Source organism: Aspergillus aculeatus (assembly GCF_001890905.1).
Source record: "Aspergillus aculeatus ATCC 16872 unplaced genomic scaffold ASPACscaffold_1, whole genome shotgun sequence".
In the NCBI taxonomy this organism is placed as follows: domain Eukaryota; kingdom Fungi; phylum Ascomycota; class Eurotiomycetes; order Eurotiales; family Aspergillaceae; genus Aspergillus; species Aspergillus aculeatus.
This window is the reverse complement of record NW_017962976.1, coordinates 3030937-3055625: the sequence shown is the minus strand read 5'-3', so window position 1 is coordinate 3055625 and position 24689 is coordinate 3030937. Positions and strand designations below refer to the sequence as shown.

Here is a 24689-nt window from a genome sequence, read left to right as displayed (position 1 = left end):
AGGTACTGCTGGCTGACTTCCAGATGGAGGTCGGAGAGGATTTGGGATGTGGTGGTGGATTGAGATTGCTTGTTGGCGGGTGGTAAAGTGAGCGGATCTGCTTGGGGATTCTTGTATTTCTTTTTGAGTGTATTTGTACTAACCTATACTGCTGCTGGGGTGTGTATAGTTGTCTGATGTGAGGGCGTGTGTAGATCACGTGCTCTGTGGCTTATTGGAACCGCTCCGTTTCTCTGTTAGTATCGACTAGCTGCACTCGGTGTATTTCCACTCACGTAGGCTCATGAAAATGAGTCTCTTTGCCAGGTCTCGCGCTGGTAACGAAATGAACTGTGAATCTGATGTTACTCTATTCAAGTGGCCCTGGTGAGTATCTGTATCAATAAAATGAACATGTCTAATCTCTTGCAAGGTGTTGAGAGCCATGGCTGCGAGACCGTCTTATGCCAGGTTGATATTGGCTGTCTGTCTCTAGATGCAGTCATTGGCTATCATGTTTACCCTCCCCATATAGCAGACTAAGTCAGTGGATGACTAAAAGAACAAGTGCACCACAGAGCAGCTGTGAATGGGCTGCACTAAGAAGCAGGCCTCAGAGCAGTCCTAGGGACTGACCCGCAAGGTCAAAGAGTGGCAGCCTTCACAGGGGACTGAATTTGCAACACGCTGAGGCAGCGCAACCTGGGACTTGGAATTGCGACGAATGCCGAGCCCTGAGGTGTTGTGAGCTCTTATACCCCGGCGACCAAGTTGCCCTTTGTTTCCACGACGATGTTGCTTCTATCTCTTACTTACACAAGCATATGTACGCTCTCTTACACACATTTTCTTTCTCTCTCTCTCTTCTCTGACTTGATTCTTGTCTTGCAAGTCTTCAGTCTTTGACCTTGGCACTGCTCTGAGCACGAGCATCTATTGTGAAGCACCCGGTCATCCAGCAGATACATTGCATACCGCATCCTACACACCTTACCGTAAGTAACACGCTGCACAGCTGATATCAGACAGCCTCGCATACTGAGAGTAGTGCCAGACACCAGCACCATGCGTCAGGAGCGTCTCAACGACGCCGCGATTGCCCTCCACACGGCCCTGTCCAGCGCGGGCGTCAAATACGGCCATTTTGGCGGCTACGCCTGCACCCTGCTCGGCAGCCGACGCGAGACGAGCGACATTGACTGCCTGGTGTCCGCGACCAAGCCCGAGATCCTCGCCTTGGTGGACGGCGTCAGCAACTTCACCGTGATTCCCCGCAACCGCGAGGACTACGTCGCTTTGGTCTGGAGTGACAGCGCCAACCAGGGCGAACCGGTGCTGGTCGAAATCTTCTGCGAGCGCTTCCGAGGTAAGTCCCCCTGCCACAAAACACCCCCTTCAAATCCCCCACCCCCACCCCTATCCCCAATGCTTAAGCCCGACGTCCAGGCTCGCACTACACCATGTGCCACTGCTACCCGCGCCTCACCCTCGTGCGCGGCGAACGCATGGGCGTGGGCCTGGTGCAGCACTTGCCCGCCTTCGCTATCTTCAAGGGCAAGCTGCGCGCGGCCGCCACCCGCAGCGAGCCCCACGATGTCTTCGACCTGTGGTGGCTGGCCGGCCGCTTCCAGACGGTCTACAACCACGCCCGCCACCTCAACCTCGACTACGTCGGCTTCGCCATCAAGCGCTACCCCGGGCTGGAGCTGCTGTTCTTTTTGCTGGGGCTGGACGTCGTTGCCGCCGCCGCGCGGGTGCAGGACGTCGAGCTCAACCAGCTTCCCCTGTCGGGACCGGGGGATATCCAGCGTGGATTGTTGCTTTGAGTAAATCACGTCTAGAAAGCACCTGCTGACTTTGTGGTCTAATGCTTGATATGTAATTCCGAGGATGGGTGGGTGAGAAATAGGGATTCAGGAGACATGTATCTATGTGCATTTGAGGCACTTCATTTTTCTATTGAACAGGATTTTAATGAAAGACTAGTGCAGCTCTCCTTAAACATACCTTTCTCTGCTAGAGTTACTGGTTAAACTATAACTACTGAGGCCATGTATAGGTTCTTGAAAGAGATCTTTCCAGACATCTGTGCTCACACAGCGTACGCTATGCCGTTAATGGTGGATTCTATGTCTACCATGTAAACAACAATCCAGTACTCTGATATGCTGTGCAAGGAGTTGATTACTGAAGCAGTATAGCTACGATTCTTCCATCCGCAATGACTAACCTTTAGGTATATAGTGGTAGTAGTGATCTCAGGCTCACTTCTGCCAGCTATGAGCCGCTGAGCGCCAGTTACAGCATGCACCCTGGCGTGCTAACTTTATCTAGCTTTGAAAGAAATGGTAAAGTTATATGTGTATCTGCGGTGTTAGTATAACCCCAGTAAAAACTATAGGTGGAGTCAACCAATCAAACCCTTCATGATTTGTTTACAGGTATAATCGGTATACCTTCATATAACCAGAATATTCAGCTTGGCTTGAGAAACCACATCTCACTATAATCTCATTGACAAATGGAGCACCTGACTGCTCCTAAAATTCCCAGCGATCCAAGAAACAAGATCACATAAACCCAGCTTCCAGGGTAGCCCGCATCAACCCTCTATTCTTTGCCTAGTCATCCTAGAGCCCTCTAAATCATGTTACTTGACTTCGACAAGAAAATCAACTCTTCATGCAAAATTATATGGAAAATGAAGCGTCAAGCTTTGTAGGAGTATCCGAGCCGGGATTCAAGCCCAGAACCCCATAGGTATCATTGTTACGCTTTACCGAAGCACCAAGGTGGATGGGATGCTTTCGAAACAATTGAAGGAGTCTTCATAATCCTAGCGATAAAAGCTTCAAGGTAGAAGTCTCCAGCGTGGATAGGCTACTGCGTACAAGCGGCTCGATTTCCATCCATTCCAAAGAGATACACAATGAAGTGGCATGCTTTGTTCAGTTTGCGACGATCACTCTAGGTGTATTGTGGTAGATAGCCAGCAATACATGATTTCCCAATGAACGCACACATCTAGACATATATATATGATTGTATAAATCTATCTATGATATCATGCATATGCGATACACACAGCGAACGAAAGGAATGGAACTCAACCCATACTCAAGCAGACCCAAACAGAAAAATGAAAGCATTAAACCATCAACTCAGTAATCTGGCCTCCATGTGATCACCAACTCAATCTGATGATCCTCCTGCGAGGCGAAGACCTTGCTCTTCGTGGGCCCCTTGGGAGCCTTGTCGGCGAAGAAAGTGGAGTTGCCGTTGTATGCGAGCTTGCCATCGTCGACCTGGAGATTTAAAGTTTGTACAATGTCAGTGAACCTATGACTCGAACACCGTTGTGTGATTTGGAAGGTTGTGTAGGGGCGGCGAGCGGGTTATCTCGGGCGAAAAGAAGGGGGAGGGTGTGTGCTTACGCTGAATTCCTGTGCTTTGTGCACGGCACCACCGCAGGTGAAGATGTCCTTGGCAAAGCCGCAGTTGCCCTTGCTGGAGTGGAGGGTAAAGAGATCATCTAATCCAAATTCTCTGTTCAATAAATTGCTCCACCAGATGACGAAACAGGAAAATCTTGAGCGTGGAAAGGGAAGGGAGTGGTTTACCTGACGTCTTCTTGGCAGTAAAGGTTGCACACGTGCCCGAGGAGAACCACGCCCCGCGGCTGATAATACACCCTCTCTTCTGGCCCATTGTTGAGATCATTAGGTTGCCCCGGCCCTGGAAAGGGGCGCCGGGGGGTGAGGTGGGCTCTGAGGGATTGTGAGTGGTTGTTTTCGTGGGCTCGTGGCCGTGGTGTGGGGTTTTAGGCTGGTAGCGGATGCCACTGGCCGGGCAGTTGGAGATTTGTCCGTCTGATTTAGATTATAGTCTGGTTAGTATGAATGTGATCCCAAAGCGAAGCAAGGGGATGTGGCATGCGCGAGGCGGGGAGAGGTAGTGGCGTGCTGCTGGATGCTCACCTGGGTCCGAGGGAACGAACTTCCCCGATACAAGAGGGCCTGCGACATTGAAGTAGTACCATACTTCGTTCAGAGACCCATGACGACAACGGATTGTGACCTCTGCACCGTGCGACTGTGACAGCACATCTTCAATTTCGCGACGGGTGTAGGTTTTCGTGTAGGAGGGGAGGATGTTGGCTTTGGCCAGGGTCTGTAGTTCCGGCTCGTCAGTGTGTGGTGTTTACATTGGTGGGGGGAGCTGCTCACCTCATAGGTAGGTAGCTCTCGGTACAGATCGGCTGTCTTATCGAAGTAGTCGACAACCTCCTGCTGAGGAATATACTCCGTGTAGCAGTGTGTCTCAAGGCTGCTCACGCAGGTACCGTGCTTATTCCACTCGTGTTCCCAGAGGTTCGGGTCGTCGCCGCGGAAGTCTTTCCAGTATGTGCTCATGTAGTCGAGCAAGTCTCCACGACCGGCATCCACCAAGATCAGCGAGATGTTGCTATACTTCCGCTTCGAGTCACAGTACTGGTCGAATCCGCCGTTGCAGTGGTCCGGCCTATGTAGGAGCAGGGGGGGATATGGGTCAGTCCGGCGGGTTATTGAAATGTTGAATAAGAGAATTACAGGCTCTCGCAATCGTTTGATAAACAGAGAATAAACTCACCAGAGACCATGAATTGTCCAGGCAGTCTCCGGTCCAATGGCGGGGTCAGCATCCCAGAATTGCGTCTGTAGCATCTGACCCCCCGGGTAGTTGAAGCAGCAGGTATCCTGGCCATGGTACCGTGTCTTGCAGCTCAATTCGGCAGCCGGGCAATGCTGAAATGTCGATTCTGAGGTCGAGTAATCTGATCCCGAGAGAGAGGAGACCCCGAGTGTGCCCGTGATGGCTTTCAGGACCTGCTGGGGTCCGGGGAGACGCTGCAGGAGCGTATCTCTCATAGAGCTGGCGGTGGACCCGATAGCTCGGGTGCTGCTATCGGAGATAAACATTGGCTGTGCTGAGGCACTTGACTAGGCCTCGAACTGGGACTAAAGTTGGTCAACACTAAGTATGAGAGTAAGGAAATCGGTAAGAATAAAGGATAAGGATGCAATGCAGAGAGGACAGAAAGGAGCAAGAAGTCAATAATGAGGCGAGGCGAAGGAGACTCGAAGCTCCCCCCGGGTTCTGCACGTGCTTGTACCCCATGACCTGTGGCTGGTTTGTCTGACTGGTTTGTCTGACTGGTCACTCCGCCTCCGCCGCCGATCCTCCGATAAGAGTTTCTTATCGCGCTGGTCACCTGATAACTGGAACTGCTGTACTGTAATCGCATTTGTCTTGTATAGTTCATGATAAGAATGGTGGCGGGTGATCGTACTATGTGCCAAGAAAGAGTATAACTATTTACAACTTCAAGTCTCCTTCGGACTATTGATTTTGCAGTGAGTCCAGGCTCCCTGTCCGACTCGAAGCATTTCCATCACCAACAGCATCATCGTCATCATTTACCCCCGAGATACCCACTCGAAAGACACCCTCACACCACTCCGCAAAAGTATCCACATCCCAGACATCGTCCTCACGTCCCTTCCCCTTCCCTTTCCCTCTCGCTCCTGCAGCCATTGATCCGCTTCGTCTCTCCTCGGCGACAAACCTCTCCCAAAACTCCTCGTAAATCTGGATTACCCGATCTTGAACCGCCCCGACCAACGTCTCCCGCATCCGCAGATCATCCAGGTACTCCCCCAACACGCGCCTCAGCCCCAGCACCTCAGTTTCGATGTTCCGACACGTCGGATAGATCCACTCCTCCGCTGCCTGTCTCTGAGCGGCGGCGGTGGCCACGAACTTCGCAGGCAGTGATGCGGTCATTGTGCCGGCAAATCCATTGATAAAGTCGTTGATCACGGTCCGGAGACGGCCATCCAATTCGACTTTCGCGTCTAACATATTCTCGACCACGCGGGGCAGGAGGCCATGGCCGACCAGGCGGACGAGATTGCGCGGGTTGAAAAGGCCGCCGCGCTCTTCGCGAAGCTCCCAGAAGGTGTGCGTTAGACCAGAGAAGTCTAAAGAGGTTTCCGGGGCGACGTATTCGATGTCGAAGGCGACAATTTGTTGTTTAAGGATGAGGAGATGACTCATTAGGAAGAGTTGGCGGTGGGTCTCTAGACGAGTTGGGGGAGTAGGAGTTGCGGGTTTGGGATTGTTTGTAGTAGTAGAGGGGGGGATTAGAGTGCTGGCGTAGTGGAGGGAGAGGGTGGTTTGGTGGACGATTTGATGGGCGAGATCGTCGAAGACAGTCGACTGAACATTTATGAGTAGGTTGGCCTGGATGATTCATAAAGAACGAGGACTTACATTGACAAGCCGGTAAATGCGGCTCAGGAGCCAGATGGCTTTACGGAGGGTCGGATACCACCCACTAAAGGCATTTGGAGTCTCAAGATCCCACTTTGCATCCGGGTCTGCATCTGTGCTATCTTCGATGTGTTTCGTGGGCTTTTGGATGTTGACAATGGGCTCGGAAGCAATCTTGCGGCCGGAGATTTGGCCCTCCGTGACCGAGATTGAGAATTGCCGGTTGCGTGCTGGATAATCCAGGTCTTCGGGACGGGGCTTGTACCGTTCAATCTCGTCGCGGAGGAAAGCTTGAGCACGGAAGACGAGGCGAGTTTGAACGTCTTCCAGAGCAGGTTGAATTAGAGTGGTGAAGTCGAGTTGGTTGGCGTCCAGAGGTTGCTCCAACTCCTCATCCTGATCGAATAGGTATCGGGTTTGCAGCAGCGTGCAAAGCTGGCAAAGCTTGACTATCTTGTCTTCATGAATGATCCTGGGCTGGAGGTGATCATACAAAGGTTCGCAGATGGTTTCGAGGAAGTCATAGAGCCCACCCTGGCCATGGAACCACTCCCCCCATAGTTCAAACTCGTCCAAGCAGACCCCGCGGATGTAGCTAATGCTCGCACGAGCGAAAGAAACCAGGTCCTGTGATGAGGTAGGCGACTGCGCGATGTCGCTGAGATTTTTGCGGACCAGCGGAATCATCAGTTTCCCGCGAGTCGCTGCATAGTTGGCGTGAAGCTCGTTGAGAAGGCTCTGATATTCGGCTTCCGTGCCTTGGTCGGGGTCCAACGGAGGCACGGCGCGTTTCTGGATCTCGAGGCCAATCTGTTTCAGCTCCGGTGCGCCGACCCGGAACTTCGCATACAGCAAGGTGGACATCGTTGTCTCATTGAGCTGTTTGTCGGCAATCTTCTTGGAGGCATCGGCATAAATATCGCGCAGGGAAGTGACAAAGTGTGTTCGAATGAGAGTGAGGGCTCGAGTCATCAGGAGTCGATACCTGGAGCGGTACACGCTGGCCTCTTTTTGGTCGGTCTGGACAAGCAATACTGATTAACGCGGTGATATAACAAGACCATGACGCCATATGTACTCACATGTACCTCCATGTAGTCCAAGCACTCATCGAGTCGTCTGAGCATATCCGAGAACTCTTGCCCGCGCACAGTATTTCCAGCACCCGGAGCGTTAAGCCGCCTTGAAGCGGGATCGAGAAATTCATAGTACTGCAGATTATCCTGGATGTCCGTGGCGAGTTCCAGATCGTGCTTCTGCGCGGAGAGAAGCCCTTCGCACTGCTTCTGGAAATTGGAAGTCTGCGACTCCACGGCTTTGAAGTCATTGGACAGGTTCGTGAGAAGATTAAGGGTCGATGATGTGTCCGATAACAAGGAATCTAGGTGGGTCTTGGATAACTGGAGCTCCTGTAAACATGCTCTGAAAGAAAGACAGGTCAGCATGTATCAGGGGCTTTGTCGGCGGCGGCTTGTTGCGCGACTTACTGATACTCATCGTAGCTGGCTTCGAGCAGACTACCCTCAATATCATTATACCATTGCGCAAATTCCAGCTCATTTTTAACATCGATGAAAGATTCCAGACCATCCGGAATGGTCTCGTGCTCATCCATCACCTTGGCCTTGATATCCATCGGCGGTCCAGACGGGGCAGTCTGGCGACGACTTCGCTGACCCGCAGCTTGTTGGCGCATTGTCTCTTACTAGATGAGACTGCTCAGAAATATATAATTGTCCTGGTGCCTGGTTCTAGGCCCTCAATTCAAGCAGCAGGCAGTCCGGTCAGCATCCCGCGAGCCGTTTCGCACATAGTGTTTGTAAACACGCCGCAACCTCCGTGGCTTCAATGCGGCGCTATTCTGCCGCCACCTTCCGCTTACGGTATCTGACGCAACGACCATTCACAATTAATCTTTTGGAGCTTTGCCTTTGAGTTCTTATCATAAGCACAGACCAGTCAATCTGAGCAACTCTGACTGTATGAACCTATTCTAGGTTTTTTGAACATCATGTGGACACCTCGGGGACGGCAATCGGCGACCAGCCTCGCCATTCAAGCTTCTCGCCGCTTAGCGAGGAACAGTCGAGCTGTGGGAGCTCCTTGGCGGCGATTTTATGCCAGCAGTGGCGACAACCAGGGATCTTCCTCTCACTGGTTTCGGAACTCGCTGGGTGTGGCAACCTTAGGTACTGCTGGATACCTGGGCTATGAGTACGCCACGTCCAAGGGCAATGAACTTGAGACCCCAGTAGAACATGTGAAGGATCTCACAAACGCCACCCAGGACTTCGGCTCGCAATTTGTGCAGAAGAAACGGAGTGTCAAGAGTCCCGGTGTCTATGTCTGGGGCAACAATGCCTACAAAGTAGTCGACCCAAGATCGAAAGACTCAGTAGTGAAGACTCCGCGGAGGTTTTCGTACTTCGACGGCCAGGTCCTGAGAGACCTCAGGCTTGGCGAGACGTCCGGCGCGGCCATCACTGAGAATGGCGATTTGGTGCAATGGGGCAAGGGCTTTTCGGAGACCGACTTCAAGCCTACGACGACCCTGACTGGCAAGAACCTCACCTCGCTCTGCATGTCCAATGACCGCCTCATTACTTTGTCATCGGATGGCACTGTCTATTCGATCCCCATTGCCAAGGAAGACCAACTAGGAGGCCACAAGCCCAGTGAGGGCTCCTGGGTGCCTTTCTGGTCTGGATCGGCTAGTGTGAGCTATCGCAAGCTGCAACCCAGCCTGAGGATGGGTGAAAGGGTGACCGCTGTCACCGGCGGAATCGATCACGCACTGCTTCTTACCAGCTCAGGCCGCGTCTTCTCGGTTGCCTCTTCATCGGAAAACTATCCTTCCTTCGGCCAGCTTGGTGTATCGGGGTTGAAGTGGGCGAATCGCCCCAAGGGACCGGTGGACATGTGCCACGAGGTCAGCGCCCTGAAGGGATCCAAGATCATCCAGGTTGCGGCCGGCGACTATCACTCGATGGCCCTCGACGACCACGGCAATGTGTATGCCTTCGGTGATAACTCTTTCGGTCAGTTGGGGATGGAATTCGACCCGTCATTCCCGTACTGCGATGCGCCCATCATGGTGCCGATCAGGAGACTCTATCGGGGCCCATACCTCCCCAAGGCCACTCGGATTGCCGCCGGAGGCGCCAATAGCTTCATCGCTGTGGATGCACAGCGGGTACTAGGTTCGAATGAGAACCCTTCCACTGTCCGCGACCTGGGCCGTGTCACGGCTGATGTCTGGACGTGTGGACGGGGGATTTGGGGTGCACTGGGTAACGGTAAATGGACTCATATCCAAGACTCCCTTACAAAGGTGAAACCCTTGAGTGGGCTGTTCGAATACGATGAGCGCCTGAAGGGACTCGCCCCCATCCGCATGCGTGATATCTCCGTAGGTACGACACATGTGTCGGCAGTGATGGACAACAACACGCAGATGGACGCAGCTTCTACGGATTCCTTGGATGAAACGAATGCCTGGGGCTACGATGTCCTTTGGTGGGGCGGCAACGAGCACTTCCAGCTCGGCACTGGCAGGCGTAGCAACTCGTCCAAGCCGATCTACATCAATGCGCCTGCTGAGGGCAAGAAAGAAGCTGAGAAGCAGGATGCACGGCTTCAGATAATGCCTCGTCACAAGGGGAAGGTCGGTCGTCGCACGGTGAACATGGAACAACGGGTTGAGTGTGGACGACACATCTCGGCGATCTATTCTGGGGTATAGTTTACTGTTTCGTTGCAATATGTGAAATAACCACGGGTGGCAAAAAGCGGTCATCTAAATTGTACATTATTAGGTAGTTAGTTCTGTGGGCTTCGGTTGGGAAAAGCAAGCAGGTGTGAAGCTATCGATATTTTGAGGTATTTTTCTTTTGTGTCAATGTGCAGTGCAGAACAGGAGTCATGGAGCCGAGGTTACACCAATAAATAAACCAACATCTGCAGCAGATAAGTAACAAAGATAAGTACTAACTAGTAACAACAACAGTCCCAATCCTACTCCATCCAGAGGACTCGCCCGATCTAAGCTACCCTGCCTGTCACAACTCCGCAGAAAACCCCCAGAGTCTGTCTCGGGGACGGCGGATCCATCCATGATGTCAAAAACCCGGGATTTGTCGCCATTCCGGGACTGTCTGTGGATCCGCAAACGGTCCCCATTTGAGCGGCGCTGCTTGGCTCCACGAATTTCCGATTAATTGACCTTCAAGTTTTTTTAAATTGCGGGCAACCCTTAGCTTCGTTTGAAGCCGATATAGCAACACATTCTAGTCTCAGGCTTGATACGCTCACACATCAATGGCTGCTTTATCGCCAGCAGATCGCGCGGAGGAGGTCAAGAGCGTGAGTCATGAGTTCCTTCGTCCACTTCTCGTCCCATTGTCGCATTCCAGCGGGGAGTAGATCATCGACATGCCTACCTTACTATTCGTCAATCAATCAAGACTAACCATTGATCGCATCTACTTCAGCTCCTGAGCGCAGTCGAAGACCTCCTGATCCCCTTCATCCGCAGCGCGGATTTGGACCCTCTCGCCTCCAACAAATCCCTTTCCCCGAACGACGACAACGAAAATGGCACATCGCTAGTCGAGCACAAAAGACCGGAGGAACTGCAGCGGTTGCTCCAGCTGAGCCTGCCGCAGGAAGGCACGGGTCAAGATGGTCTGGTGGACGTTCTCCGGCAGGTGCTCCGCTACTCGGTCAACACCTGGCACCAGGGGTTCCTCGACAAGCTGTACGCCTCGACCAATGCGCCCGGCGTCGCGTCGGAGCTCATCCTCGCGGCCCTCAACACGAACGTCCACGTCTACCAGGTCTCGCCGGCCCTCACGGTCATCGAGAAGTACACGGGACAGCGTCTGGCGGCGCTGTTCGGGCTCACGGGCCCGCGCGCCGGCGGCATCTCCGTGCAGGGCGGGTCGGCGTCCAACACGACCTCGATCGTGATCGCGCGCAATAACCTGTACCCGGAGACGAAGCGCGAGGGCAACGGGGGGCACCGGTTCGTGCTGTTCACGAGTGCGCACGGGCACTACAGCATCGAGAAGGCGGCGCAGATGCTGGGGCTGGGCAGCAGCGCGGTGTGGGCGGTGCCAGTCGACAAGCAGGGGCGGATGATCCCGGCGGAGCTGGAGCGGCTGATCCAGCAGGCGCTGGCCGAGGGCCGGACCCCGTTCTACGTCAACGCGACGGCCGGCACGACCGTGCTGGGGTCGTTCGACCCGTTCGCCGCGATCGCAGCCCTCTGCAAGCGATACAAGCTCTGGCTGCACGTCGACGGCTCGTGGGGGGGCTCCTTCATCTTCTCGGCGGCGCAGCGCCACAAGCTCGCCGGCGCCGAGCTCGCCGACAGCATCGCCATCAACCCGCACAAGATGCTGGGCGTCCCCGTCACCTGCTCCTTCCTTCTGGCCGCCGACCTCCGCCGCTTCCACCGCGCCAACACCCTCCCCGCCGGCTACCTCTTCCACAACCCGGACACGACGGCCGAGTCGTCGGAAAGTTCCTCGGAGGAAGAAGAAGAAGCGGAAATAGACTCCCCCGAGGTCTGGGACCTGGCCGACCTGACCCTGCAGTGCGGCCGCCGCGCCGACTCCCTCAAGCTCTTCCTGGGCTGGACTTACTACGGCTCTGCCGGCTACGAGCGCCAGATCGACTCCGCCTGCGCCGTCGCCGCCCACCTCGCCACCCTGGTCCAGCACAACCACAACTTCATTCTCGTCAGCGAGAACCCCACCCCGTGCCTGCAGGTCTGCTTCTACTACGCGCCCCAGCGGCAGATGGTCTACCCGCGCGCGCCGGCGACGACGACGACGACGGCTGAAGCCGAGGCCGAGAGGGCCAAGGCCAACAGCAAGGTCACGGAGCAGGTGACGCATGCGATCGTCCACAAAGGGTTCATGGTCGACTTCGCCCCGCCCAGTGGCGATGAGGATGCCGTCGGTGACGGCAAGTTCTTCCGCTGCGTGGTCAACGTGCAGACCACGAAGGAGACGGTCGAGGCGCTGCTCAGGGCCATTGAGGAGGTCGGCCCCGCCATTGTCGAGAAGTTGAAGGCCCAGGGTCGCTAGAGCCGTGCCGGGTGCCGCTGGGATCATGGGCTTGTCGTGCATCGTTGATAAATCCCATTTCTCTCTGGGCGGGTCAGTCCGACTGTATTCTGAGTGCAACATTCTACAGTCTGGTTGGTATATTTCTTTCAGAGTGGCTGTACACTGGCGTGAGGCTTAGAAGGGAAGACAAACAAAACAAAAACTAATAGAATAGAACATAGAAATTATAATGTCGTCGCAAGACGCTTGTCAATAGGGTCAAAATACGTTCAATGGATATCTTATGAGTTCAAGTACTTCACCGGCCCGCAATATGCACAAAAAGGCCCCCTCTTATGCTCAAGCACTAGTTACCAATCTCGGCTCGCCGCTCCAAGACACTTCTAGCCTCCGCTTCCGTCAACGAGTCGATTCCAAGCTCGGCTAGAACTTCTCTTGCGCTCTCGTTGTCCTTGAAAAGCCGTTTTTCGACCTCCCAGAGTCCGGCTTGAGCGCGGGGGCCCGCTTCCGTGGGCTCATCCTCGCTCGGGTCTGTGGCACCATCCAGAGCTGTTGGCTCCGTCGTACTCAGCCCGAGCAGTAGAAGCGCCTCGCTTAACTTCTTCAGCACTTTCTTGGAGCCGCCAGGCTGGCTCGCCGCGCCTAAAGCGACGTCAACCACACTGCCGAGGTGGTCCATGTCGCTAATGAATTGCAGAGCCCCAGAAGCTGAGAACGTGTTCCTCATCAGGATGCTGGTCCACATAAACGTCTGAATCGCGAGAAGAACCTGCCGGGTAATCCGGCGCAAGGGGGCGAACCCCAGGGCTCGGGAGAGGAAGGATAGCTCTGCGGAAATGGTACGCAGGACAGGGGCTAGGTCGGATGTGGGCGGCAGAGGAGCGCCGTTGGGAGCCGGCGTTGTGGTTGCCAGGGTTGTCCAGGTAGAAACGCGGGAATAAGGCTTCAGAGCGGAGCGCACATTTGATGTTAGCGTGGATGTGATAATCGACTCGGAGCGGAGTCGAAGACGACGGTATGCGGAAGCAGTCTCGTCGAATAGGGCGCCTTCGGAGGCTGTGCCTTGATCGTCGTGGTGGTGGTGGTGGTTGTTGTTGTTGTTGTTCACAGCCTGGGAAGTGCGCGATGCAACGTCTGCGATGGACATTGAGCCCGCCACGTTCTTGCCCCCGTCCTTATTCAGCCTGACGCGCTCTTGGAGCTCCGTCCAGAGCTCCACAAAGAATACTTCGTTGCTCCAGTCTTCCATCTTCTTCTCCAGCCACTCCGCGCTTCCAAAGACCCTGCAAAGTCGCTCAAGTCCAGCCACGCCTTCGACGCTGGCCTGTCCGTCCGAGCCCTGCACGGTCCGACCGATAGCTGAGGTCATGGCGAGGTAGGCCTCCAAAGCCGACTGTAGGCGTTCGTGAAATTGGTCGAAGATGGTGATCTGGATGTCGATAAGGAAGCGAAGCTTCTGACTAAACGACGATAAATGCTGGTAGCGCTCGGTGATTGTTTCGAGGAGGTCATTGACACGGATCGCGGCCTTGGTCGGTTTCGTTGACGAGAGCTCAACACCATCGTAGTCAATATGACCGCTGTCTGGTGCATCCACGATCTCTTTGTAGCGAGCTAGCGCGAAGTCTTTCTCAACCTGTAGCCAGCGATCAAACCAACCCTGCTTGGTCAGGACCTCCCACGTCACACCTTTCCAGTCCCCAGTGACGTAGGGGTCCGGTAGATAATTCCAGGATTCGCGAACCTCGCCGTCGAAAGTCATCAATTCATGCACGAAATGGCTCAGGAGTTGTGGATGTGTCGATATTTGAGGCATGAAGGTGGCTATCTTGTTCCGCAACACAGGCAAGAGTGCTGTGATAAAGGCATGAGAGGCATTATAGAAGTTCCACTCGAGGTCGGTTCCGACCTGTTTCGCCTTTTCATCGAATATAGGCTGCAAGAACGAGGCGAAGAAACTCCCGAAGTTGTTCATCAGGTCCGTGATATGAGCTAAAAAGTATTCCGGCTGCGACTCTTTAGACTCATGGCATTCAGCACGGGAGTTGCACGGTATAGTACGGTACCTTGTCAAGCCTGTTCGTCGGCTTATCCCCGCTGAAGTGGTACTTAAACCGAAGTTCTAGCGGATGCACCATCACCTCGAGCGGCAACAGCACCGAGGGCTCAGCGCAGTGATGCTCGGGCAAAGAAGCGCGGCCAGTAAGCTCCCTGTATCATTTGTGTTAGAGCATTAAGTGCTTTCTGCAACAAGAATTCAATGAAGGCGTACGGTATCTGCAAGTCGAGGAGCAATCCGACGTTCTCCCTCCACTCCAATTGAACATCATCCGGGAACTGCAAGTCCTTCGAAGGCCACTTCATGCGGTCCATCGTTCCTTGGAGCCGCTGCGAGAAATGGCTCTTCATTTGCTCTCTAAGCGCCGAAACCAACTTCCCCACATAATCGACCAAGTGAGGGGCGGCCCCTTCTGCTGCCGGCTGGGCCTCGTGCAATGATCGAGAGATGTTGCGAAGCCGAGTATATGATTGAATCGCCAACCTGGGATCACTTCCGGTGTCCTTCATGGTTTGCTGGCTGTATCCAGTTTTAGCAATCGAAGCACAGAAGGCAACTTGAAGCTATTTCCCCACCTTAACTCCTCCGCTTCCTTCAACACAGCCATGTAGCCCCTAGAAATCTCAAGCCTCCGCAGCTTTTCGATACTAGCCTCGAACCGTTTGGCCGCGTCATCGCTGGAGTCGGATCCAGTGATTGTTTTCAGGCGCCTGTCAATATCCTCTTGCTGCACGTTGAATGCTTCGGCTCGCTGGCGAGTGGCTTCGGCGTGGTCGTTGGAGGCCTTGGTGGCATTGGAGAGAGCTTCTTGTGCTTCGGCTAGCTATTTTGAGTCCTACGTCAGCATAGTAAAAGGCAAGGTGAAGTATAGTATGGCCGTTGAAGCAAAGGGGCTAGGCAATGTACCTGCTTGCGTTGCAGCTCATGCTGGGATCGTAGACTTGACAACAAGGAGTCGAGGCTCTCTAGATCAGCAGAAACCTGGAGTTTATCGTTCAAGTAATCCTCCACTCTTGTCCTCTCATGCGATGACAAGGCAGATGCAGAAGTGGCCATTGTTCGCGAAGTGAGATATTGTTTTTTGGAGAAGTTGGCGGGGGAAAAAGTACAGCGTGGAGTCGCAAAGTGGACGGCCGCTACGGTGTCTCCAACGGAGAATTAGCGGCGGGAAGCTCTGGACTTCCCGCTGCCCGTTCCGTCCAACTAACGTCATCGTTTCCCTCCCGTAGCTCAAGACACTATGAAGCACGTCGCAGCACCTCAAACTCAATGGCTTCTGCTTGACAAGACCTTTGTCCTCGGTTTAAGTGATGGCCAGTCCAGCGAAGAAGCGTAAAAGGGATGACCTCGAATCCTCCGCTCAGCGCAACCGGAGCATAGCCTCATTCTTTCAAGGTCAAGCCAGCAAGCAGGCGGAGAAGACCCAGCAAGCATTGCAGACTCCAGCTGAAACTGAAACCCCAGATGAACAGACTCTATCTGACGAGGCTCTTGCTCGCAAGCTTCAGGCTGAGTGGGACCAAGAGATTGCCGCTCCAACATCGCAGGTCGATACTCCCACTAGCGAGCCTACGCCGGCGCCTCTAGACTCGGAGGTTACCGACCTGAAACCAATCACTGGACAAAGTAAAGGCATACTATCTCTTCAGTCATCGACGGGAACAGAAGATACAGTTTCTCTGGCTGTACCATTCGACCAGAGCCCCATCACATTTGACGCGGCCAAATATGCGCAGGAGCTGAAGGGGCACTGGGCCGCGCAGGGAGGCGACGCTACATACGCGCTTCTTACCAGAGCTTTCGTTCTTGCGAACGCAACAACCAGCCGTATCAAGATCGTGGATACTCTAGTCAACTTCCTTCGGGCCTTAATCGAGGGCGACCCTTCGAGCGTTCTTGCCGCAGTCTGGCTTGCGACGAATTCAATCTCACCACCGTACGATGAGATAGAGCTAGGCCTAGGCGGGTCCTCGATCTCTAAGGCTTTGAAGAAGGTTTATGGTCTTAACAGCCAGGGTCTCAAGTCGCTTTACGACAAGCACGGCGACGCAGGCGACGTGGCCTTCGAGGCCAAGAAGAGGCAGAGCTTCACCTTGATGAAGCCCAAGCCACTGAGGATCAAGGGCGTGTACCAAGCTCTTAAGAAGATTGCCCTGAGTAAAGGAAGTGGAAGCCAGGAGGCCAAGCAGAGGATAGTCGAAAAGCTACTGCAGGACGCTCGTGGTGCAGAAGAGAGTCGATACATTGTCAGGACACTCGTCCAGAATCTGCGCATCGGGGCTGTCAAGACGACAATGCTTATTGCGCTGGCCCGAGCCTTTCTATACTCCAAACCAGAGGGTGCTGAGTTTGCTGTCCAACCTCAACAAGATATGGCGCGTTTGAAGAAAGAAGAACTCGCCGAGGTCTACAGCAATGCAGAGGAAATTGTCAAGGCATCCTATGCTAGACATCCGAACTATGACGATCTTGTACCATGCCTCCTCGAAAGCGGCGTGACAGAGGAACTCCTTGTGCGCTGCGGACTACAACTACACATTCCCCTCAGGCCGATGCTAGGCAGCATCACGCGCGATCTATCAGACATGTTAACCAAGCTACAAGGGCGAGACTTTGCCTGCGAGTACAAATACGACGGACAACGCGCCCAGGTTCATTGCGACGAGGCGGGTAAGGTGTCCGTCTTCTCTCGCCATCTGGAGAATATGACCGAGAAGTACCCGGATCTCGTGTCTCTCGTGCCCCAGATCCGGGGCGAAGGAGTGTCCAGCTTCATCTTGGAGGGCGAGGTGGTTGCAGTCGATCAGGACACGGGGGATCTGCAAGCCTTCCAGATCCTCACCAACCGCGCGAAAAAGAACGTCGACATAGGATCTATCAAAGTGAATGTGTGCTTGTTCGCTTTCGACTTGATGTACCTGAACGGACAACCACTGCTGGATCGCTCATTCCGCGAGCGTAGAGAGCTCCTACGGAGTCTATTTGTTGAAGTGCCCAAACGGTTCACCTGGGTCAAGAGTCTCGACGCCACATCCGCCGATTCCGAGGCCGTCCTCGACTTCTTCAAAAGCGCCACCGACATCAAATGCGAAGGCATCATGGTGAAGGTGCTCGACAACGTCCTCAAATCGGACCTTGAGCCGAACGGTACCACCGCGCCGCCCATTGACCCCGCCCCTGGCGAGAAACCCGACCCCAAATCCTCTTCGACATCCAAAGCGGGCGGAGGACGACGCAAAGCCCTGCTGTCGACCTACGAGCCCGACAAGCGCCTGGAATCCTGGCTCAAGGTCAAGAAGGACTACAGCACCTCCTCGGAGACGCTGGACCTGATCCCCGTCGCCGGCTGGCACGGCAACGGCCGCAAGGCGAAGTGGTGGTCGCCGATCCTCCTCGCGGTCCGCAACCCGGAGACAGGCGGCCTCGAGGCCGTCACCAAGTGCATGTCCGGCTTCACCGACAAGTTCTACCAGGCGAACAAGGACAGGTACGCCGAGGGGTCGCCGAACGTGATCTCGCGGCCCAGCTACGTCGAGTACTACGGCGCGCCGGACGTCTGGTTCGAGCCGCAGGAAGTCTGGGAGATGGCCTTCGCGGACATCACCCTCAGCCCGACGTACCCGGCCGCCATCGGCCTGGTGAGCGAGGAACGCGGCCTCAGTCTGCGGTTCCCGCGCTTCCTCAAGGTCCGCGAGGACAAGTCCATCGACGAGGCGACCACCTCGGACTACTTGGCGTATCTGTGGCGGAAGCAGTCTGAGAAGAGTAGGTTGGAGGGGGAGCCGCCCGCACCAGCGGACGATGCTGATGAGTAGAGATCCACCTTTGGCGACATACGACATAGGCATGACCTAGAATATCAAACCAGCTATTTGGCGTAGATGAGATGATGACCTTCTGTTTTGGGAATGAATATATACGAGTACGGTACTCTAGACACGAGCAATTCCAACCAAAACTCCCCCCAACCTCCCCAATATAAACAGCCATAATACCTAGCTAGGACAAATACTCGACAGCTCCAGCCAAGCCCGCAATCTATCCCAAAATTCCTCTTTCACCTTTCCAGAAGTACATACTCCAAAAAAACCCCCCCAGGCAAAACCAACATCACGTGCCCGCCCACGGGCGCGCGTAGATCACCAAACCACCCTAACCCGAACAAAGCAAAGCTCGCCAACGGCCTAAGGCTAGCAAGCCCCATTAACCCCAAACTAGTCTAGCGCCGACGCGAAATCAACGCGACAGCTTGCTCCTTAACGCGTTTGCGGCTGACGCGTTGATTACTTTTTTTGTTGGTTCCCGTGCCGTGGCCTGTCTTTGCCTTTCCCCGACAACGCAACACCGAGGCAACGCCCTCGCCTACGAATACGATGCTCGGCAAGAAAGGAAATCCTGCGTAGACGTCATTTGTTTCTTTGAAGGCCTGAGTGTGGGGGGAGGGGGGGGTTTGGTGGGTTTTTTTCCGTCATGTCTTTCGTCTGGTTTAATTAATGTCTGCGAATGGGTTCGTGGATACGTCATCGATTTTCTACTAGCTAAGTTCTGGATTGCCTATCGGATTTGATTGTTCTTGAGGTTTCTGTCTCTGACCCATGTGATAAGGACTTTTTTTTTATGAATAGTCCATCGTCAGTGAATATGATGAAAAAAAAGTAATCCAGTGGGAACTGGGAAGCCATGGTATGGTAAGGGAGGTCGAATATTCACCGATGGATTGGTAGGTCACATGGTTCTGTTTTTCGCACACAAAGAAAAAGCATAACCAGGGATCCCTTGATCGTAATTGCGACACAAGAAAGAAAGTGATATGGAGAACAGGGAAGTAATTTCAGACATTTGTAGCCCGGTATGGTTTCATCGAGTTAAAGGGGGGATATGGAAGCAGAGAAGGAGCAACACAGCAAAAGGGGGTATGAGACTAGGACAAAAATAGGGAAAATGTGAACATAACAGTCATCAAGAGTCGTAAGTATTAAGCCCGAATTGCAGCCATAATTGGAAGCGGGCATATACATCCAATGGACGATGGGGCTACGGTCGCAACTCCTCCCCGAGTTGCAAGACAGTCGTCGGTCCCTTTGAGCGGATTTTGGGGCTATCCGCCCCTGGTGGTAGCATGCTGTCCAGGTTGGAGCGCCTGCGGTCTTTATTAGCCAGGGGGGTCCTTGACGGCCCCCCTGGTGTGCGGCCGCCCCAGGCTGGCTGTGCTGGACTCGGCGTCACGTTCACAAAATCAGCAAAATTGAATTGTTGATTTGGAGTGCCGAAGCTGGGAAAGACACCACCCCCGAGGGTTGGGGTCAGCGATGGTAAAACGGCATGCTGGCTGGGGGGTGTCGAAGGAGGAAAATCTCGGGCCTGGGGCTTGCTGACACTGGCTGGCGTGGGAGAGTTGGCAAGGTATAGAAGCAGATCGGCCCCGTCCTCATGGCGTAGGTTTCGTTCGTTGCGGGACGAACGGGTGTGCTTGGGAGGGGGAGTGCGCGGGGGGGAGGAGCCCACCATGGAGCTTACAGCTTGGAAGCTGTGGACAGGAAGATCTGGATCATTATCGTCCTCAGACGGCGGAGGATATGCGGGCGATGAATATTCTGGAATCGTAGCTGAATCTGGCATGAAAGGGAGGTGGAGCTGCCGGCCTGCTCGGTGTCGGTTGAAACCCGGAGACGATTCAGGCAGATGATATGAAGCCTTCCAGGAAACTCGGGGTGCCTTCACAGTCTGCTCGGTGACTGAGTCCGACCGTAGACGTTTCCGACTGGCTGACAACATCGGCTGCATCACTCGAGAGTCGAAGGTTGCTGCATGTTTGTTGCGGGACGACCTGGGCAACTCCTTGGAATAGGACGGATTCGGCAAGGGCGGCGGAGTCAAAGGCGTCTCACTACGACCGTGGGAAATGTCTGACGAGGAATCCGATGGCTTGTCACTTCCCAATGAAGCCTGTCTTCCTCCGTTGACGTTGGGGTCAATAGCATGGAGTCGACCATTCTGGTACTTGACCTTGGCGAGGCCGAGACGATCTTGGAGGTTGAGGGACACCTACACACAGAAGAAAGCATGCCGTTAGTTGGTGTCTAGATAATGATGCAGAGGAGCCGTCCAACATTGGAGCTGGTAAATCACATACTTGGGCAATGTCAATTTTTCGAATCGTTCGCTCAGCGGTGGGCGGATGAGTGAGGGCCATTGTTCTGTAGTAGTCTTGACGACAGCAGATGCACCGGGGATTTGCTTGCAGGAAACAGGATTGGATGGGCGTGGTCACAGACCACTCGGAGGCTAGTGAGGATGGAGAGGGAGTGAGCCTGGAGTGATGACAGCAGAAAGACAGGGCCCCAGGTCGGTAATGTTCAAAGCAAGGCCGGCTTGTGACAGAGTTTCAAGCCGGAAGAAGCAAGGCTGGGCTGAGGAGTGGAAGTCTGGGAAGTAAAAGAAGAGGGGACGAAGGGCTGAAAGAACAAGCAAAAGATGGAATCCAATTGGAGGAAGATCGATCGTGTAAAGCCCAGAGAAGTTTAGTCGGTTTCGATGTCGAAGTTGGTTTAGTGAGGAAGTTTAGTCCGTAGTCCGGCTTCAATTGGAGTCAGCACCAACAACAACTGAGATGGATGGATGAAAGGACTTCTAGAAGCTGCAAAGCTTCTTGCTGACGGTCAAATTAATGGGAATTCAATCGAATTAGTGAATGAATACAGTCACTGTTCCAGGTGAGAAATTTGCACTGGAAGGTCTCTGGAGTCAACCGTTCTGTGTCGAAAATTCAACGGGAGGAAAAAAGAGAGGTTTTTTTTTTGGAGAGCGGGTGGATAAGCGCCATTCACTCCTCCATCCTCCCAATGCATCCATCCCTTGGCTCGGCCTGGCAACTTGTAACTTACATCAATACAACACAACCACTATCGTCAACCAGCAAGTCTCTTGTACTCTACCTGCAAGCAACAAGAATAGTGACTGGCAATTCTCAACTTCTGATTGTCTACATTGAACAACACTGCACAAATCACCGCTTGGTTAACGACATACTACGTTACGGCCTTTCTGCTGATTTGAATTCATTCTCTCTACCAAGGATTGCCCTTTTTGAAGCACTACTGAAACCCGATGTCAATCTCTGAAGCAACGAGTGAGGATATTTGGTCAATCCACAGCCAATGGTACAGTACCCGTTGCGCCCATCGGAATGTTCCAGGACTGCAGTCGTCGCCAATCTGATCAGTTCAATATGCTGAAAGAAAATCTTCCGATCTCTCCATCCATTCCTTCCAGTTCCTCCCTTCGTTCTCCCGCCGCCTGCCTAGATACATACATGAGTAGACTCTACCTAGATGTCCAGCTGTCAACCCCAGGCTGCAGGCCCTCTGCTGAACCGGGGTAATTGACCATAACTAAGTATGCTGATGCATCGATGCCAGGTGGGCAAACACTGTCTGGTTGCCATGGCCTAGCCGCTGTCTCCGGCGCCCCTCCGCTCTTCAGGTCCCTGCCGCACCCACCGAAGGGGTTCTATGCCCTGCGCTCGGTTTCAGACCATAGCCATCTATCAACCTCCGTACAGCGGAAGGGTCCGTAGAAAAGATCTAAGGGTCTGGAACTTGGTAAAGCCCTTCTGATACACAGAATAACAACAAGAGTCGGTAGCATCTATCATGGTGGCTGCTCACTCCCCCGACGGGTCCCACTGTCCGGCATCTGTGGTTGAATTTGATATCCAGCATGTAGGGCTCCGCATAGTGACACCTAACATTCTCCATCAATTCTTATCCTTATTCTTATCCCCGGAAATGTTCTTGCGCCATTGCGGGTTTTCCGCAGGCGGAGAATTTTATCTGCTGGTTACTATCGGTTAGGAGTTTATATACCAGAAGAGTTCTGTTCTGCATGGGGCTCCAGAATATGAATCGTCTCAAAAGAAAGCAGGGTTAAGGCTGATGGAGACACCGGGGGGACTAAGGTGGTGGAGTGCACCCTGTTGTCCTGCAATAATCAATCAGGTCGAGCTCTCACGGCAAAGGCCCCCAGGGAGGGACCCAGATAGGAAGAGCTACTCGGAAAGCAAACGAGGAGAAAGAGTACGGAGTACGGGGGCACAGCCGCTGGGATCACAATGGGAAAGAAACAAGGAACTCGCGAAACATGACGTGGACCTGGTCCGGAACATTGGATTTTGCGAATAGCAGCAGTAGCACCACCATCGCGGAATCGGAGCCGTCTATCAGCAACTTAATGATTGAACAGCTGTCACTTTGGGAGCTTCACTGCAATCCATGTGTGCATATAGAAGAAAGGCGGTAGGGCTCGATAGTAAGGGCAGATTGTTCTTTGTAGACAACCACTTGTGTTGTATGCACACTCTGACAGCTGAGGGTGGTGAGGGCGATGGAACAACACAACAATGGGGCTGTTTTCTCAACGCCATGATAAGGGACAAATCTGTCGTTAATTAGGCCGTTCACGGTGGGCTCTTCTCAACTTCTTTGAGACTAGCAGGACCAAATCCAGGTTCTGGGATGGATCTAGTCTCAAGGCTCCATGGAGGCTGGAGCTGGGGGCGCTCCTGGCGCCAAGCTCCCTCTTACCGGCAGGCGCCATCCCGTCTAAGTTGGGTTCACCAGCTGAGGCTTGGAACCGCAGTAGTGACCCGGGCGAGCAACGATGCCTTACGAGTCACGACAGACGGGATTTGCAGAAGGAAAAAAACAACAAAAGACAAAACAAAAGAAACGCTCCAGGAAATTGAACAGTGCGACATCAATGTCTGGAGCTGAGTAGACAAGACTTGAGAGACGAGGTCGTTAGTTAGCCCTTGTGTAAGTGGGGAGGAAATCAGGGGAATAAGATAGGGGGATAGCAATTGTCTCTTATCTCGCTGTGAGACTTTGAGGTATTTAATAGCTTTGCATAGCTACTCCGAGGAAGAGAGGGAAAAGGGGAAGGGATCCAGAACCTCCCTCCCTTTCTGCGGGCTGCATCCTGCATCCTGATAACATTCTGATTGTTCAGTACAGTTGAGTCCCAAGGTATGTGCGCCGAACGGCAGCCAAGAAATATCAACCACCATCAAAACACCTACTGCCGTGCCACTCAAACTGTTCTGCCTGCCGGCGTGGTACGTACAACGCTAGCAAGGAAGATCCGAGATCCCTGCGATTACGCTGCAGCTGCTGCTTTTTTTGCTCTTCTGCGCATCACGGATTTTCCATACCGACCGGCTCCTGCTCAGTCAGGCCAAAGCGATATTTTGTACGTACATAAGCCTTAACTGGCCGACCGCTCTCGGCTCCTATATCGATTCTCGGAACGGTAAGATAGCAGCAGTTTGCGTTGCTACCACGGAACTGCAGCAAGAGGTTGAGGATAAGACCGAAAGACAAATATAGCAGACGATCGTCTAGCTAGGCTCCACCGGACCGGGATGGTGAGACGGTGATGCTAGGAAGACAGCGAGTGGTTAGTAGTTAGTCCACCCTCCACCGTAGTTTAGTCTGGTAGAGACCACTATCTCACGTTCTTAACCATTCTTTCTGCACTTATGCTCCCTCCCCCTGTTGGCCAGTGGCATCCAGCCTACGTAACACACCCTTGTCTATTCGCAACGAGCCCCCTCTGGCTGCAGCTTGGCTGTGGCCCCTCCCCTCCTCTCCTCCTACCCCCCCACCTTAATCGCCGATGGCAGCAAATACTTGTGATTAGTATCGCTATTTCTGACGGTCTGCTATTCTCCTTTAATTCGGGGTTATCGACCTTGTACCCATTTACAGGGGCACTTCTCGGTCTCGGTCGCTATCGGCTTGCATTCAGGGACCACCGGGGCAGAAGGGCTCAACGCCAGGGCTCAAGGGTCTGTGGTTCTCTGCGGTTCTGCAGCGTGGCACTGAGGATAGCATGTCGAGGTGAAACAGACGGAGACAGCGAGTTCAAACCAAAGCCGAACAAGCTTTTAGCCGTGGTAACGGAAAGGGAATGGGATCTGGCTCTGACCGGGAGTGATTCAGATAACCCGGTAGGAGATTGGCCGTTGCAGTTCTTTGTTTTTTCCTTTTCTTTTTTTTTCCCCCCTCTTTGGCTTATTTTGCTTGTTTTGCTGGACCATTTTGCGTGTCTCACATACCAATGACATAACTGACTAGCACAATGGCTGGCGATTGTTCTCTTTAGTTTTAGTTCCAGGCACTAATCGACCCCATCCGGCTTTTCCACTTCTCTCACTTCCAATCTCTTTTCTTCATAGTCTTACTGCGGAGTACTAGTATCCCGTCAAT

The 24689-nt window shown here is 53.5% G+C and overlaps 8 protein-coding genes across 8 annotated transcripts; 4 read left to right on the top strand and 4 right to left on the bottom strand.

The window, feature by feature from the left end:
* Positions 1-1044: 1044 nt before the first annotated feature.
* On the top strand, positions 1045-1805 carry ASPACDRAFT_56570 (uncharacterized protein; the record flags this gene model as incomplete). Its single annotated transcript, XM_020203144.1, has 2 exons — positions 1045-1345; positions 1426-1805. 2 exons carry the CDS (start codon positions 1045-1047, stop codon positions 1803-1805), a joined length of 681 nt encoding a protein of 226 aa, XP_020061520.1.
* Positions 1806-3028: 1223 nt separating this feature from the next.
* On the bottom strand, positions 3029-4986 carry ASPACDRAFT_74698 (T2 family ribonuclease). Its single transcript, XM_020204278.1, has 6 exons — positions 4609-4986; positions 4206-4500; positions 3957-4149; positions 3600-3848; positions 3414-3511; positions 3029-3284 (listed from the first exon to the last, which is right to left on the bottom strand). Exons 1-6 carry the CDS (start codon positions 4935-4937, stop codon positions 3141-3143), a joined length of 1308 nt encoding a protein of 435 aa, XP_020061519.1. The 5' UTR covers positions 4938-4986; the 3' UTR covers positions 3029-3140.
* Positions 4987-5281: 295 nt separating this feature from the next.
* On the bottom strand, positions 5282-8091 carry ASPACDRAFT_74697 (Golgi transport complex subunit COG3). The gene is made up of 4 exons (XM_020204277.1): positions 7779-8091; positions 7374-7713; positions 6292-7311; positions 5282-6237 (listed from the first exon to the last, which is right to left on the bottom strand). The coding sequence occupies exons 1-4, from the start codon at positions 7985-7987 to the stop codon at positions 5359-5361; spliced, it is 2448 nt and encodes an 815-aa protein (XP_020061518.1). The 5' UTR covers positions 7988-8091; the 3' UTR covers positions 5282-5358.
* Positions 8092-8253: 162 nt separating this feature from the next.
* Positions 8254-10202, top strand: ASPACDRAFT_74696 (uncharacterized protein). Its single transcript, XM_020204276.1, has one exon. It carries the CDS (start codon positions 8303-8305, stop codon positions 10031-10033), a length of 1731 nt encoding a protein of 576 aa, XP_020061517.1. The 5' UTR covers positions 8254-8302; the 3' UTR covers positions 10034-10202.
* A 406-nt stretch (positions 10203-10608) lies between these two features.
* ASPACDRAFT_20641 (pyridoxal phosphate-dependent decarboxylase family protein) lies at positions 10609-12383 on the top strand (the record flags this gene model as incomplete). The annotated part of the gene is made up of 2 exons (XM_020198963.1): positions 10609-10653; positions 10782-12383. The coding sequence occupies 2 exons, from the start codon at positions 10609-10611 to the stop codon at positions 12381-12383; spliced, it is 1647 nt and encodes a 548-aa protein (XP_020061516.1).
* ASPACDRAFT_1878204 (RINT-1 family protein) lies at positions 12337-15533 on the bottom strand. Its single transcript, XM_020198130.1, has 5 exons — positions 15331-15533; positions 15000-15247; positions 14638-14943; positions 14432-14576; positions 12337-14373 (listed from the first exon to the last, which is right to left on the bottom strand). Exons 1-5 carry the CDS (start codon positions 15478-15480, stop codon positions 12712-12714), a joined length of 2511 nt encoding a protein of 836 aa, XP_020061515.1. The 5' UTR covers positions 15481-15533; the 3' UTR covers positions 12337-12711.
* A 201-nt stretch (positions 15534-15734) lies between these two features.
* ASPACDRAFT_56565 (putative DNA ligase I) lies at positions 15735-18239 on the top strand (the record flags this gene model as incomplete). Its single annotated transcript, XM_020203143.1, has 1 exon — positions 15735-18239. The coding sequence occupies one exon, from the start codon at positions 15735-15737 to the stop codon at positions 18237-18239; it is 2505 nt and encodes an 834-aa protein (XP_020061514.1).
* An 802-nt stretch (positions 18240-19041) lies between these two features.
* On the bottom strand, positions 19042-20868 carry ASPACDRAFT_110464 (uncharacterized protein). The gene is made up of 2 exons (XM_020195480.1): positions 20558-20868; positions 19042-20469 (listed from the first exon to the last, which is right to left on the bottom strand). Exons 1-2 carry the CDS (start codon positions 20615-20617, stop codon positions 19459-19461), a joined length of 1071 nt encoding a protein of 356 aa, XP_020061513.1. The 5' UTR covers positions 20618-20868; the 3' UTR covers positions 19042-19458.
* Between the last annotated feature and the right edge of the window lie 3821 nt (positions 20869-24689).